This window comes from Pseudoliparis swirei, chromosome 20 (genome assembly GCF_029220125.1).
Source record: "Pseudoliparis swirei isolate HS2019 ecotype Mariana Trench chromosome 20, NWPU_hadal_v1, whole genome shotgun sequence".
Taxonomy (NCBI): domain Eukaryota; kingdom Metazoa; phylum Chordata; class Actinopteri; order Perciformes; family Liparidae; genus Pseudoliparis; species Pseudoliparis swirei.
This window is the reverse complement of record NC_079407.1, coordinates 15,474,007-15,490,341: the sequence shown is the minus strand read 5'-3', so window position 1 is coordinate 15,490,341 and position 16,335 is coordinate 15,474,007. Positions and strand designations below refer to the sequence as shown.

The 16,335-nt window shown below is 43.2% G+C and overlaps 1 protein-coding gene across 1 annotated transcript in view; it reads right to left on the bottom strand.

Moving 5' to 3' along the window:
* Window positions 1–16,335, bottom strand: part of LOC130210958 (protocadherin-16-like) — an 89,951-nt gene that overhangs the window by 67,856 nt on the left and 5,760 nt on the right. Inside the window, exon 2 of the mRNA XM_056441507.1 lies at window positions 11,704–13,524. Coding sequence (XP_056297482.1) covers window positions 11,704–13,503 — 1,800 coding nt within the window. The 5' untranslated portion in view covers window positions 13,504–13,524. The remainder of the gene's footprint in view (window positions 1–11,703; window positions 13,525–16,335) is intronic.

The window sequence follows — 16,335 nt, the reverse complement described above, 5'->3', positions numbered from 1 at the left end:
ATGGGAATCGAGAACCGGTTCTGTTTTAGAACCGGTTCCCAGTGAACCGATTGTTTGGGATCGTCAGCCAAATTCTTTAACGGTTCTGCTAACGGTCCTCTGTGGCGTTGCGCATGCGCAAACTTTTTTAGTTTCTTCTTCAGACTGCCGCAAACATGGCAACTAGGCAGAGGCGTTCTAAAGTTTGGCTCTATTTCACACGACAAAAAGTGCTAGTATGAGGTGAGCGTGTGCTCACCTGTGTGTGCACATTACGGCTGAGCGCTGCGCGCGCCACTCGCTGAAAGCGCTGCGCGTGCAGACAACATTTAACAGAGCGGGGCAGCGCGTGCGCTCTGATCGCTCTCTTAATGAAGTATCGATACTAAAAATATGCTAAATCACATCGTGTTTAACGTACGGGTACTTCGTTAGCATCGCTACACCGTGCAGCGTGACAGCAGCAGATGTAGCGGACTGACATTCAAGCTAACCTAACTTCCCAAACGCTGTGGACATCTGAACGCTGATTGGCCGAGACGCGACACGTCTCATCAAAGATGTTTTATTGCGAAGAGCACCACTTCACATTTTCTCCGCGTCTCACTGCAATCTCAACGGCAGCGGGCCAGGTGAAAAGAAAGAAAAAAATCGGAACGCGTCTCTGGTATTGTTCAGGGGGCCGGTCCAAATGTGGAGGCGGGCCGTAGTTTGGGGACCACTGGTCCAAGGTAAACTCCTCCAAAGTGATCACAACCACTCACTTTGTGAAGCAATTTGCCGTTATTGTGTGTAGTCGATCAAGTTATCTTCTGTCCCTTCGTTTGAAGCATACATTTTAGCTCCGGCATTGGTCTCCCATTATTGATCACTTCACGTGTGGATAGTAATTTCTAGGAACATGTTTAAATTAAACAATACATTTTATTTAAGTTATGTAAGTTTTATTTTAAGTTCAAGAGGAATATGTATAAATGTTTTTGGTTATTTAAAAAAATGTAAATGTGTATGTATACATACTGTATATGGTGTGTGCAGCATTATAGAAAATTATATAAAAGAAAATTAATGTAAATAAACCCGTTTGTGCTCTTTTTTTCACCCCTTGCCCAATAAGAATCGATAAAAGAATCGATAAGGAATCGAATCGATAAGCAGGAATCGATAAGGCATCGGAATCGTTAAAACCGTATCAATTCTCATCCCTACTCATGGACCTGCAACTCTGAACTAAAAGCCAAGTTCAGGGAGGTGAGTGGACAAGCAAGCTTGGACCATTTTTTGGAGAATTGCCCGTCACCTTCCCTGAGCTTTCCAGGATGTTCAAGCGGACCATGTGCCTTTTTGGGAGCACATCTCTGTGTGAAAAGCTTTTCTCCACCATAAACTTTAATAAGCCAAAGTACAGGTCCAAACTCACTGATGAGCATCTTCAAGCCATCCTGAGGGTCTCAACTCCTCCCTCAAGCCAAATATGGCTCAGCTGTGTGACAGGAAGCACTGCAGGTCTCTGGCAGCAAGGAGGAGACTAGAGAAGCCCATGTTCTGAAGAACCGCTCATGTTCTGAAGAACATGTTCAATCGTTCATGTTCTTAATTGTTATTTTAATACTTGATGTGGCCCAGCGTCACCCAGACTCGACCTCCAGCGGCCCCCAAGCAAGTTGAGTTTGAGACCCCTGCTTTAGACCCTTCAAACAAGAGCAGGTCAGAGTACTGACCTTTTCTTCTGCTCGGATTTTAATTCAGCATCTTCACAGCTTAATCTTTTCTTTACCCAACTAGCATTTCCAAACTTTCTGCATAATGAATAGCTGCAGGTTAGCTATGTAGAGATAGACCTATATGGCCAATCTTAAAATGTCATCGTCAAATGATTGTGTTATTTTAAATCAAGGAAAAATCAATCACAAACTGCTCTGACTTGTATTTATCCTCCTGCACTAACAACTTTCTGCAGTGTGTTAGAACTTGGCCCACTCCCATAACAGCAGTGGTGCCCTTCCCCCGGCTCTTTAGCAAAAACATTCACAACACTTCTATGTGCATGTGTCCCAGTGTGATGAATAAAGAGCGGAAGCAACAGGGCAAAGGGTGACTTCACACTTAAACAGACTGTTTACAAGTCATTTACAGAACTACAGGAGGCAGAGAAGCTCAGAGGGGTCTCCCAAAGAAAGTCCTCCTTTCAGAAATACACAAGAGGGAAACGGGGCCGCAGAAAACGTTGCCGCATTTTAAGAAAGGTTACGTGAGCAGAGGACTTCTGTGCAGTTCATTTCATATGAAGGAGCATGATAATTCAAAGATGAACCCGCAGTAATAAGAGAGATACAACTGAGCCTATTAGAGTGTAGAATTAGTATGCTTGAGGTAAAAAGAAACATGGTAAGGAAAGCCCATAAATTTAAAAAATGGTGCGGTAGCAGCACTGACAGGAATGGTGACTGGGGAAGAGCGCTGGCTGTAACTAGTTGAGATTTAAAGACAGAAAACGAGCCTTATGTTTGTCAAATTTCTTTCAGGCAAACAGATGCATTTCTATATTATAGATCTGGGGATCTTTATTTAACGATAATTCAAGCCCAATTTACGATGTGAAGAAAATATATGATATTACTATGGTGCTCTTTGATGGTATATGTTTTTATCCGTATACACTGTGCTGTTGCAACCCTTTTTTATGATGTGTAAGTATGGCATCCACTTACCTTGCAGTACTACATTCAGCACTTTAAAGCTATAATTAACAGGAGGCGGAGCCTCTACCTGCAGTGTGTGTAGTGTGTGCACAAGTGTTCTGTATACAGTGATAGGGATGAGTTTATTTGTTTCTACACCTGCACCCTGTATGCTCGGATGAAGGTCCTTGAGACCGAAAAACTAAAAATAAAGTGTTTTAAGATTTAAGAGTTCTACAGACAGACCGATGAGTGACCTTTCTAATGCAGCAGTGAGAACTACCACAATCATTACAGGTTGCTCACAGTGCTGATAATGGTTACATTTTATGGATGTACTGGAATCATAATCTATCAGCTTTTTCATGAAGACATGACCATGCACGAGCATTTCTGCATGCGGGTATTATCTACCATGCAAAAAGTGGCTTACATCTCCACTGTCTTATCAAACATTCTGTTTGCTTTGGAGACCACAAGTCCATTGGATGCCCAGGAGACGTTTCAGATGTTAAAACTCATGTAAAATCAACTCTAAGCAACATGTAAAGGCTTCCCTCGGTTGAAAACAATATTTATATAGCTTTTTTTTACGTGTGATCATGAAACTATACCTGCGTTATGTATTTACAGTGTTGTCTTATCTGCCAGGAGAGCATTAAATATGTGGGACAATTCACAGTAGCCTACTAAGGGACTGGAAAAATGTCTGTGAAAATGTAAAAGCAGTAAAAGTCAAAAGCTGTGAATGAGACGCAGGAAGGAAACAATCCAATCGAGTTGGAATTGGTTGACTTCTCCTAAATTAATAAAGAGTTAAAAAGACAAACTACCAAATCCCAGGCAGATCTTGGCTCATAGAATGAGCTAGTGTTATTCCAGCATGCCGTGACTTCACATACAAAAGGCAAATTGCGACATCAATCACCATATCTGATCTCTGGGCTAATCAGTTCCTGGAAGTATTAAACTGTTGATAATAAAAATTTAGAGCAGGTGACTTCAATTCTTTTCAGATTATTCACATCTGCACGCCCCCACAGACCTCTTCTTTTTGATTACACCACAACCCAACACATGAGTGGAAGGTCGAACTCAAGCCCCTCCAAAAATAAAATTACGCAAAAAATAAACCTCTGAAAGTTTTCTGTTATTGGAGAAGCATTTAAATAACAGGCCATTAAAATTGTACTTGGTTGGCAGATGAATCCGGAGGACGTCATAGCATTTTCTGTAGTACATGAAGTGCAACTGGGATGTTACACTTCTGTGGTTGGATTGGGAACCTGATAGAATAGACTATGCATCATTACCAGGGATCCTCTATAAAGACACAGCCAGGTTGGAGAGGAGACGGCTTCTGAAACAGATGTCTGGATGCCTCCAGCCACCGCCATGATGAATTGGCTTGTTGAAAACATCAACAACTTGTTCCTCCATTATCCCAGCTACTGACCAGCTCCTTGTCTGCATCCATTTGAGTGGTAAGTTGACTTTGCCGAGGCAGCTGGAGACAATAAATATATTTTCTGGCCACTTAACCATAACATATCTCTTTCGTAGATCCTATGTGGGTGATCAGCTCTGTCTGAAAGTCTCTGTACAGTGTGCACAGGCCAAAACACCAAATTGTTCGGTCAGTAGTTTTCACTTTATATTCCAATATGGTTCTACCTCAACTGGATCCCATTGGCTGCATGTCCAGCCTTCAACCTATGCTGGAATGAAAGGGTGGTGCCGAGCACTGATAATGGGCATCCAAAATCACATGCGCTTTATAAATTTCCCTGCTCCTAAATCACCTGTCTTGATGCTTTGGATCTCACAAGATGCATTTGCAAAGCAATCTGGGAGGAAACTTCCTCAAGGGACTGATTAGAGAATATCTTCCACCCTAAAACCCCGTCTACACCAAGACACACATATACACACACCCCAGTCTGTGGCTTTCTGTTCGCCTTTTCTGATACCACATCACACATCTTTAGTCCTGCACTACCGCATAGCAGCTCTGCCTAATTACAGCAGAGAGTCCCACTGCTCCCCACACGACCTCCGGGCTCCTCGCAGCACCGAGCCATACACAACAATCTAAACAAAGATTTGTCCTTTCAACACGCTGGTTAAAAGAAGCAGCACACCACTTTCAACATAAACTCTGCAGCACCGGACCAAATTAGCCTTATTGATGAGTTACGCAACTCTGCGGTAATTAGTTCCCCCCGCTAAATCTTTAAATCACCTTCTAGCACTCAGAGGAAGGCAGCGTTAAGCTAAGCAGTTGTCTCCTTATTACAACTTATCTTCAGGGTGAATACATTACTTTAGGATTGATAAGGCATAACAGATGTCCTCCGTTATAACAAGAGGGGCGTTTCTGCGAGAAGTGGCGAAGGCTTCAAGATATGCAACCAGCAGAGTGAGGGTGGACCACCATGGAGCATCAGTGCTCACAGACTGGGAGTCTGGTTGGAGCAGGCCTGGGTGCCTCGATGTCTGAAGCCAAGACAGACAACTCTGGGAAACTGCAGCATCTCTCCCCACAAACCTCCTTCTTCGTGTGGTTTGTCGCTCGCTCCTTCCCGCTATCTTTTTCTATGTTTTACAAAGCTTGAAAAAAAACAACCACATCATACTTTACTTTGAGGACTACAACTATGTTTTTCCAGAAAACCCTTTTACCATGTCACAAAATAACTTCCTGCATTAAAAAAGCACCAAGCTTCTCAAATGATAAATGTTGTCGTACAATAAGCAGGCCTACAACAATTCTGGCTGAATGAAATACCGGCTAAAATCGTCAAAACAATCATTTTAAACATTCAGAAAATGTCTGATCGGAGACAAAATAAGGGGAAATACAAATCAAACATTTTTTAATGCAAGATGCCTGCATGGTCACATCCAATACTCAGCCCCAAGCACTAATGTGGTCCACACAGGAGCTGAATGCTTTCATAGCATTATTATTGTTAACAAGCATCTGCAAAACATCCTTCTAGTGTCAGTTACACATTGTCCTGACCCCACAGAAGGATAGCCTTGGCTTTGGATTATATTCCACTGGCCGTGTTTGTCATTGCATGTGTCCCCCTGTTTTACCACCTCTTTCTTGAAACGCTACCCCCGCATCCACTATTTCTCACATTGGGAGCTGAGGTTTTGACTAATCCCTTTTGCTCGGGCACTTTCACAGCCCTGACTAGACCTGGTCGTCAACCAAAATCGATCTAATTGAGAGCAGAAAGAAGATGATCTGACCACACGCCCTGTAGCTGAATGTTCTACTCTTTCCATGGGCTTGTTGGGCTCAGTAACATTATTCTTAACCATTATTTCAACTGGCAGCAAGGCTGGAACAAAAGGGGGGGGGGGGGGGCTGAGGTGGCTGGCAGACTGAAGCGATGCATTCTTTGTAACAGTCAAGTTCTGGATACAGAGACAATTTGCTCAGTGGTTAAGATATTTTCAGGCAGTGCATGCTTTTCTAGGAAGGGACCGTTTTGTCATGAATGTAAAACACAACATGCTGCCGACTAGCTACCGACACAATACCTGCACGTCATCATCACACTAAAGAAATGATTTGTTGCCATTTGTTTGGGACCTCGTTTCCTGGCTACTGATTTTTGTAACCTGGCAAACTGTCACACAGCGTCTGCTTTCCGGTCTGGTGGCTTCTGATGGACAGCAGGGGACTGGATGGATGATTTAGCACAGATTTGCTTTGGAAGAGAATGAATGTCGTGGGCAGATGATGCTTCCTGATGCCCAGCTTGTTTAGCAGTGCCAAATGCCTCGCACATGTGCAGGGGGACCACGGGCTGTGAGAACAGAAGGCCTGGCAGCCTTCATCACAGCGAGCCTCTGGGCCTGCTGCCCTCTAACCCATTCAGTCGTCTCAGAAGAGGAGGGAGGCAAAGTGAATAATTGTCTCTGTTTACAAAGCTCGAGAGCCTGAACGCAACATTGTGAGAACGTGACTGTGAAGGCACATACAAACCTGCAGTGTGACTTCACTCTGATGGTAATTTACACCCATTTCGTTCTTGCATCATCAAATTGGATAAGCCTAGGCCTGGTCTGACAGGGACCCACAAGGCAGTGTGTTCGCATCACTTCAGGGAGGCCTGAGTGTCTCCAGGCAGGCAGATGTGCTGCTCTCACCTGCTCCGATTCACATGGGGGAAGTGAAGATGTGTAATTGGATCGTGGAGGGGACAAAACAGTGTGGGAAAAGGAAGTGGGGAGAGATAAGATGTCTGGACGGACAAGGTGAAAGAAGAAAAAGATTCAAGCGGGGAAAAAGAGACAGGATGCGTGAAGGAGATCCCACCCCTCAGAGTCAGAGGAGAGATCAACAGCTGGATTCAGCTGCTGAGTCGGAGCTTTGTCACAGCTGCCAGAGTCTGACTGTCCCTCTGGAGACCCTTGACTGTTTTCTTTTACCCTCTCTCACTCTACTTTCACTACACTCACTTCCTTTCATAGAAACTTAGAAGTGGTGCTGAGAGGTCTGGCTCACCAGCAGCAGAGACACTCTATAGTCTACTAATTAAATGTCTTGTCCCTTGAGAAAGCCATATAAGCCCATCTTCCTTCCTTGCCAGATGTGTGGGCAGACACCCCCTCCAGCAGACTTTAATCTCCCTCACACCTAGCATGTCATCACAGTATACCTGTATATATATATATCTACTGATGAACACTATTTCCTCCCAGTTTCTGTATTCAACCATATGATATATAATATATGTTTTCCAACAATGTTCTCCTCCTCCTATGCTGGTCGAAGAGAGAAGCAGAGGATTTGCTGATAGACGTCTGAGCACAATAAAATGCGCTCAGCTGTCTCAAACACAGCAACTTTGACCTGGACACCCACACTCTATCCAGATGTACATCAGTGTTTATGTTCGCTTCATTGCCCCTGCAAGGCCCAGGAGTAAGTGTTCAAGGAAGTATTACATTTTCGAACACATTAAGTAGCACATTCAGTTTCCTGCAATTTGACCGTTCCCTGAAAATGCTGTTCTACCGCATAGCCACAGCGACACTAGGTAGTTAGCAGGAGGATAAAGACCAGGAACGCAGAGTCAGCTCGCCTCAACCAAAACCAATCTCATGGACAAACAGTCCAGTCCGGTATCAAAACAGACAAGCGAACATTTCGTTTGACACAAGCCATCCGCATAAAAAGTTCCGGTCAAAATTGATGACGTGGTTTGAGTACAAAAATACCACAATGAATCTGTCAATTTCCCTTCATCATGGTCCCATTTAGATACACTCAAAAAGCTTTCACTTTGATACTCGCCATAATCCATGACAAAAAAAGAAGGTGCAAAGTGGAGCGAGAGTCGAGCAGTCAGATGTTGCTATTCGTCATCTAACTGTTGCCTTTCACATGGAGGTTTTGCAGAATCTTAGTATGGAGGAGAGAGACGTGCAGCTAAAACACTTTTTTGTAAAGGAGCGGTTCCCTACAAAACATATATGTTCAAATTTTAAAACAAAATGTAGCTCAGTTTTTACTTTTTTCTGCTTTAATAATTTATTGTCAGAGAGTAACTTTCTAAATTATGTTAAATTGTTTTAACATGAAGGATGGTAGGTAGCTCTATTCTACAGGGAATGTAATAACGGTTTTCCTTAACATAAAATAATAAAGGCAGAGACAGAAAACTCTAGCAATTAAGCAACAAACACCAGCTTGTTATTCTGCCTGTACCTCAACAAGCATTATGACAATTTCTGGGTGAGGAAAACTACTGCACTGCACACCACATTCTTCCATCAGGTAATTACAGCTCAAGGACACCATGGCTCAAGATATTGGAATCAGTGTTAATAGCACCTGCCTGGTGGTCACGAGTAGGTGGTCTCTGTAGTACAAAGAGAATGCAAAATAGAGGAACTAGTGTGAAAGAAATACATTCTTTCAATCATTCATACTTTCTCTCTAGGCAATTATGAGTATTCCCTTTCCCCGTAGATGGGTTGCTTTTATGTTAGCATGAATGGAGAAGGATTCAGAGTGCCACTTCACTGAGGGATGTATCTCTTTCAACGAGGCTGCCTTTCAAAATCTCTGAGGAATAATTAATGAGTTTGAGTGGCACTCTGCATCTGCAGTTATCTAAACTAAAAACTAGCAGGCTTAGCATTGTTGCACACAAGAAATCATAGCCAGAGCATAACAATTCTACACAATATCACCAATGTTTTTTCAAGAAAAGTGATGTGTTTCGTGAAAAAAGGTTGCCAAGACATCACTGAGACAGGAAGCAATTTGGGTAGCAAAGGAACCGATGGATGCAAAAGTTTTTTTTACAGCTTCAAGAAAGAAAAAATGGGGGAAAAAGGTTTGCTCCTACACTCGCAACAATCTCTGTTGGTCTCATATTGCCAAGGGAGCTGCAGCGATGACAAGTGGCCCATTCTGTCTTTAACATGGGGGAGGCCGGTTTAGAAATTAGGTCTGGCTTATCCTCACACCTGGCTAATGAGAAATGAAGTAGGATCAGATAAGAATTCAGAGAGGGACAGACCGACGGACAGACGAGGAAGCCCCACCTGCCCATTCCACCTCCGCCACTCATGCCAGCGCTTGTCAGGGCTCATTTCCCCCTCCGCTGCCTGGAGACCCCCTCTCCTCTTTCTGCTGGAGCCAGATCGGCCCCAGAAACAGACAGGAGTACAGTTCTTAGCAAAGACACAGTCCAAACCAACCAAAAACCACAATGATATGAGGTGTAGCGTATTCCTTAACGCAAGATTCTGCCAACTGTAGAGTTTCATTACTTCACAATTGAAATAACACGAAGGAGAGTGAATGGCGAGTAACCCTCCAAGCCAAAACAACCAGACTTTGCTTTACTGAATTAGTAGATCTTAAGGCTGGTTTATGCGTCTCATTATCCCTAATTACATATTGTATTACTCTTCTTCCTCCATGTCAAGAATCAAATGCATCTATGCTTGATTACCTAATCAATGATCTTGAAGTAATTATTTTGCCTTTCATATTATTCTGTAAAGGCTTCACAGATTTTAAACAAAGCACACGCAGGCAGTGTCCAGCGTAACAGTACATCAAACAGAAAGCAATCCTTTAGATAGCAATTGGTGCAAACATCATTTGCCATATAAATAGATCAACTGCATGAAAGCAAAGGGTATAGCAAGCTACTTTGGTATTGAGATTCCTTCATGACATCAGACCTGCCCGACAAATATATTTGAACTCGGCACCATGTTAAGATTTAGACACAGTTTGAACACTAATAATGGAGAATATAATTAGAAAGGGACCATGAAACACATTCCACAGCGCAGATTATTTTTAAAGTGTTGTTTTTCATGTCGTATTTAATTTCCTCTCTCAAAGATGACGTATTTTCTTTGTAGTAGATCTTGCGTATTAAATTACAAGACTGATTGCTGTTAATGGGCGTAAGTCCTTTTTTAAAAATATTTCCCCTCCAAAAGTCCTCCATAAACCAAGTGATGTACAGCAAAAAGTGACAAAATATCACAGGCACAGCACTTCATAGCCAGACTACGTTAAAATAATCACAACCTGCTGTGCTGGTGACCTGAGACGGGGGGGGGGGGGCACTTAGACACTTCAAACGTTTAAATTTATCAAAATGCATATACCGTAAGGTTTTTTTGGACAGAATGTGTATGGAAAAAGGGGACATTTGGAATTTCATTTGCAGAGAGAGAGAAAAAGGCGGTAATCAGATGTCTTTCTGAGATGTTTGGATGTAGAGCTGGCCCCCTGAGTAAGAGCAGTCTGTTCTCACACGGGCCGCCAAACACACGTCATCAGCATCCAGCCAGGCCCAAGAGAGGCCAGAGAGCAGTGGCTTTAAAGAATGACTTCATACTTTGACCCTGGGAGGCCACTAATCAATGTGTCATTCTCTGAGAGTTGTTTGAGAACAGGTAGTAATGCCCTTTGGCGGAAAGAGCAAAGTAATAACAACAGTCTAACCATTTCTAGGAGAAAAAAGAAAAGAGTGAATGAAAGAAAACATTTTAAAGATATATATTTTGGAGAGCTGTAAAGCTCTTACAATCACTTCCAAATTCCATAATGCATTTTAATACATTGCATTATCCTTGTGGTTCCTGTGATTTATAATTAGAGGACCTCTCACAAGGAGCCCTCAAAGCTTCTATTTCTGCATTCAAGGCAGTAGTAGCAGTCAGGCCAGCATCTCCCTTCACCCCTCCCTCTCACAAGGCCAAACCCTGGGCCAAGATCCCGTCTGCTGGACCCTCTGTCAGAACCGCACTCTGTATCCAACTCCTTGATCCATGCAATTATACTGCAGACACTTGGGAGAATTGTAGGAAAGTCTTAACTTGTAAAAAAAAAAAAAAGCTTTCTGACTTAAGGAATCACTTGAATGAGAAACAATGATGAGCAGGCTTTTTTTATCAGATCGCCAAAAAGAACTTGAGAAAATAAATGTTTTAATGACAGGACTGCAGTCACTGGGGGTGCTGTAATTTGTCTGAACTGTAATTCATCTAGTCGTCTAAAGACATGTTTTCTCACGCTCAACTAGCCTAATTAAGGTGCCTTTTGAGAGTGAAGTGACATATATTTCTTTGGATAAAGCCTTGAATTTGTCTCTGTCTGTGAGTATGTGAGACCCCCCTTTGTGTCTGGGCTGACAGGGGAGTTTACACTGCCTCTGTTACCCTGGAAACCTTCTGAGAGGTGAAGGGAAGGACAGCCAAAGAGAAGATAATCTTGGCCCAAAACGGCAGGTAAATCCACACTGGGAGTCAAATTTAAAGGGATTTACCACTCCGAATGACTTTTTATCGAGGAATGAAAGGAATCAGCAAAGTCTGAAAAATTCCTCAATTTATTATCTGGTGCATTTCCATTTGTTATGCTCTCCACAACTGCTCCCATCTTAGGTTGAGACTCTTGCATGAGCTCAGCATGTGGGAGTGTGGATATATAATCAATCAATTCACATAAACTGTTATAGAATAACTCTGCAAGAAAATGTCCTACCTCAAGAATGCAGGTCCCTGGAGCTGTGTTCTCCTTGATGGACACATTGTAGAAGTTGTTCTCAAAAACTGGCTCATTGTCATTTATATCCTGAAGGACAACGTTTACCACAGCAGTGGAGGAGAGGCGTGGTTTCCCTCCATCTGTAGCCACCACAGTTATACTGGGATTGGGGTTCTTTTCATAATCCAGTTGAGCGAGAGTGGTGATAATCCCTGTAATGGAGTCTATACTGAACCAGTTGGAGAAAGAGCCATGGTCTTGTAGGATGCGGTAGTCAATGACCCCATTAGGCCCCTGGTCTTTGTCTCTAGCTGTCACCTGTAGTACAAAGCTTCCTGGGAACACCACTTCAGGGATCATCTGCCTGTACACTGGCTGGTCAAATAGAGGAGGGTTGTCGTTGATATCAATCACCTGGATGATGAAGGAGGACTCTGCCCTGAGAGGAGGAGTGCCTGAATCTGTTGCCATCACCCTCAGCTCGTAGCTGTCTCTCTCCTCCCGGTCCAGAATCTTGTCCACACAGATCAGATAGATAATACTATCCTTAGTGGTCAACGCAAACTTCCCATCTCCGCCCTCTAGCGACACATTGACGTTGGCGTACTCGCCATAGTCTGGGTCAGTGACTGAGATCCTGGCTACATACTGCCCTGGCTGTGCACCCTCTGAGATTCTGGGAGATCCATCCTCACTGAGAAAGATGATAGTCATGGTGGGCTGGTTGTCGTTGTAGTCTTTGACGTGAATGGTGACGAAGGCATTGGTCACCTCTGGCTGGGTAGCGTTGTCTTGCGCCTGAACCACCAACTCGTGCACTCTCCTCATCTCGAAGTCCAGTGGCTTGTTCAGTGTGATGATGCCCGTGCGAGAGTCAATGACAAAGTAGCGGTCAGGGTCACTTTGTCTCCTGTTGATTTCATACAGCACCATCCCATTGTCTCCTTCATCAACATCTGTGGCAAACACCTGCAGGATGTTGCTTCCCGGCTGAAGGTTCTCTGATATTATGGCATGGTAGCGGCTCTGGTTGAAAATAGGAGCGTTGTCATTAATGTCTTGTACAGTAATATCTAATGTCATCTGATCAGTCCTTTTGGGAGAACCACCATCAAAGGCCTCCAGAGATAAAGTATATGTGGATCTTTTCTCTCTGTCTAGAATGGCATTGACTACCAAGTCCAGATAAAGAACCTCATTGCTTCCCCTCCTGGTCTCCAAGGTGAATGCGTTGCCAATATTTCCATCCTTGATAAGGTAACCCTGTGTTGTAAGTGGACCTTTATCAGCATCAACAGCTGGCTCAAGAGGAAACCCGGTGCCGATGGCTGTCAGCTCAGGGATTTTAAACATGGCCCTTTTTCTCTGGAACGTTGGGGCGTGGTCATTTATGTCATTCACATTGATGGTCACCTCGACGGTCACACCTGTCATGGTGACTGCAATAAAGTTATATCTATCCCTCAGTTCCCTATCCAGAACTTTAGCGGTTTTAATAATGCCCGTGCTCTCGTCTATGTCCAAATCACTACCCACACCAGTGCCCTCATGGTCTGAGATGAAGTACAAGGATGCTGTGATGCCAGGAGGAAGTCCCGCACTGATGTCACCTACGATTGTGCCTGCTGGCTGTTCCTCATCTAGCTGTAGTTCAAGAGTCCCCCGGACCACGGGCGAATGAATTGTTACAAGCTCCAAGACCACATACACCATGAGCACAATCCTTCTGTTCCACCAACCCTCACGGTGCGAAGGGTCCATTATAGACTTCCCAAAAACCTTGGCCGCTGTCTTCATGTTGGCTCCTTCTTTTTAAACCTGGAGACACAGAAAAAGAAAAGGCTGAGCAATATCAAAACCTGACAGCAGCAGAAACTAAGAAAGCTGTATTATGTCTGTGTTGGAATACAGAGTAAGTTAGTTTAAGAAAAATAAAGTGCACGCCTTAAACACTTTCCCATATGTTTTATGGGCTGTGTTCCCAACCACAGCACATACAATACACACTTGCACATAATACTTTCCTACACCTCTTCATGTACCTAATAAGTCAACACCTTTTACCATGAAGGTTTCTTTTGCTAAGAAAACTTCAAAGCCACAGGCCGCGGCATACCACCTCAGACGAGGAGTCTTTGGCTGTGGTTCTTAAACTCTGATTAAAAAGATGCAGGAATCACTCCCCAATGTATTCACCATAACCCTCTCCTCTTGTGTTGTTCCTGGATTTGTGTGTGGAACCACATTACGCTCTCAGAGGGTGAATAGTTTAGAAACACTCTCCCCAAGCAAACATATCTATCGTTCAATACTTATGAGAATGAAATTCAAGAATCATGGGTAAATCAAGGTGGGAAATATACAAACATTGATATTTACGGGTGTTAGAAATCCTTGCATAAACAATCGGCACACTCTGGCAATGGACCTACACCACTGCATCGGATATGTAACTGAAACAGAGACACTTTAGAGCAATGTGGAAATTATTCAACAAGACTGTCACCATCTGAAGAATAATCCGAAACTGCCAAGTGTCTGGCACACAGGAAATGATTTTGCCTTTTTTATTAAATAAAAAGAGCAGCTTCCAATTGTCTGTGGTTCTAAACATATGTTTGAGAAGTAAATCTAGCTTTTATTTTGAAGAAATATAATTAGTAGAACATTACACCGATTCAGTGTTGAGAAATTGAGCGTCGAGTGAACGCTCTTCAAGGCTCCCCCAGTGGTTAAACTGATACCTGCAAGGAAACATTCACAAAACATCTGCGTGTGTACTTGTGAGTGTGTGTTGTGTGTGTGTGTGTGTGTGTGTGTGTGTGTGTGTGTGTGTGTGGTGTGGGGGGGGGCACCAAATGTCTCCCATGTGTCCATGAATGCAGTGTGGCGGTCTGTCTCAGCCATGGTGGTGACAGTGTGTTTGAGCGACAGAGCAGTACAGTCGAGTTGAAGGGCTCCATGCAGTCTACCTCTTTCCCCTTTTCTGGCTCAGCAGCATTGTAATTGAGGGCTGCTGGAAATTGGCCATGAGCACACAAGATCCTGGGGCTAATTTCAGTCTGCCCTGATTCAGAGCCCACAAAGTGCTGACTTTCACTTTATGAATTGGTTTGCATTCAAGCATTATTAGTTTGGAAATATCAAAATGAAATATAAAAATCTGTGCTGTTAACATATTTTCTATGTTTAGAGTTATTTAACAGTTTATGAATAAAAAGGAACGCAAATCAATTTGCTACATCAAATCCTAATTTGTATTGCGTCCCCTGTAATTGTAATAATTGCAAATGACTAGCCCTTAAAAGCAAGCCCTACAAATTCTCTGTATATATCGTACTTTGGGTTGGCTTGGGAGTGCTGATTTTGGCAAATAATAGAAGCCTGAACATCTTAACAGCACTTGAACTTTAAAGTCTAAGTATTGATTTAGTATCCTGCAACACTGGGGATGCAGTTTTACAAAGCTTTCTCCAAAGCAGAAAGTAAAGCTTTTCAAGGCCAACATTTGTGTCCAAATGCCACAACTGAAATCATGCACACTCTGGTGGAGCTACGGTGGAGGGCTTCCGTCGAGCAGAGCAGCTTAATGGATATAGCAGACGCAGTCGGGTAGGCTAATTGTAGAATATCACGCTCAGAAGGATATGGTTGTAAAAGATTCAGTTTGAAGTGAAAGAGAAATATCTGCACTCTAAAGCTAAGAGATTCACCAAATAAGATATATACTACCCACCCAACGAACCACCCAGGCATCCATCGCTGAGAGTTTCATGTCAAAAAGTTAGTGGCCAGTTAGCAGACGGGGAAAAAAAGGTAATCTCTTCATGCATAGGGCTTCAGGGATAACAATTGGAAAATAACTATTTAAAATAGCTGCTGAGGTTGAAAGTTGTTGCATTTAGTAAGCCGATCCCATTGTTGCTGCTTGGTTTCAGATGTTTTTCTTACATCACTTTCCAAGATCATGGTGAGTCCCTCAGCTCATAGTTAAACCTCAGTGAAGAGTGTTGTTAAGATGATGCAACTGGTGGGCTATTAACCCCCATGAACCTGCAGAACAGTCTCTAAAATATTGTATTATTTCAGTTTTCCAAAACCAACACTTGTTTTTGTGTATCATGACATGTGCATCTCATTGTGAACAAGCCTTGACCCACTTTCTTTCAAATCCTCTTAACCAAGTCAACCAACCAAGTCCAAGGGTACAAGCAGAATTCAATTCAATTCAATTCAGTTTATTTGTATAGCCCAATTTCACAAATTACAAATTTGTCTCGGAGTGCTTTACAATCTGTACACATAGACATCCCTGGCCCAAAACCTCACATCGGACCAGGAAAAACTCCCAAATAACCCTTCAGGGGGGGAAAAAGGGAAGAAACCTGCAGGAGAGCAACAGAGGAGGATCCCTCTCCAGGATGGACAGATGCAATAGATGTAATGTGTACAGAAGGACAGATTTAGAGTTTAAATACATTCAATGAATATGACAGAGTGTATGAATAGTTCATAGTAGGCATATTCCACGATGGAGACCTCCACGATCCATCAGGCAGATGGCGGTGGGGAGGAGGAGTGGGCGGAGTCTCAACAGTGGGCGGAGTCTCAACAGGACAGTGGCGTAGT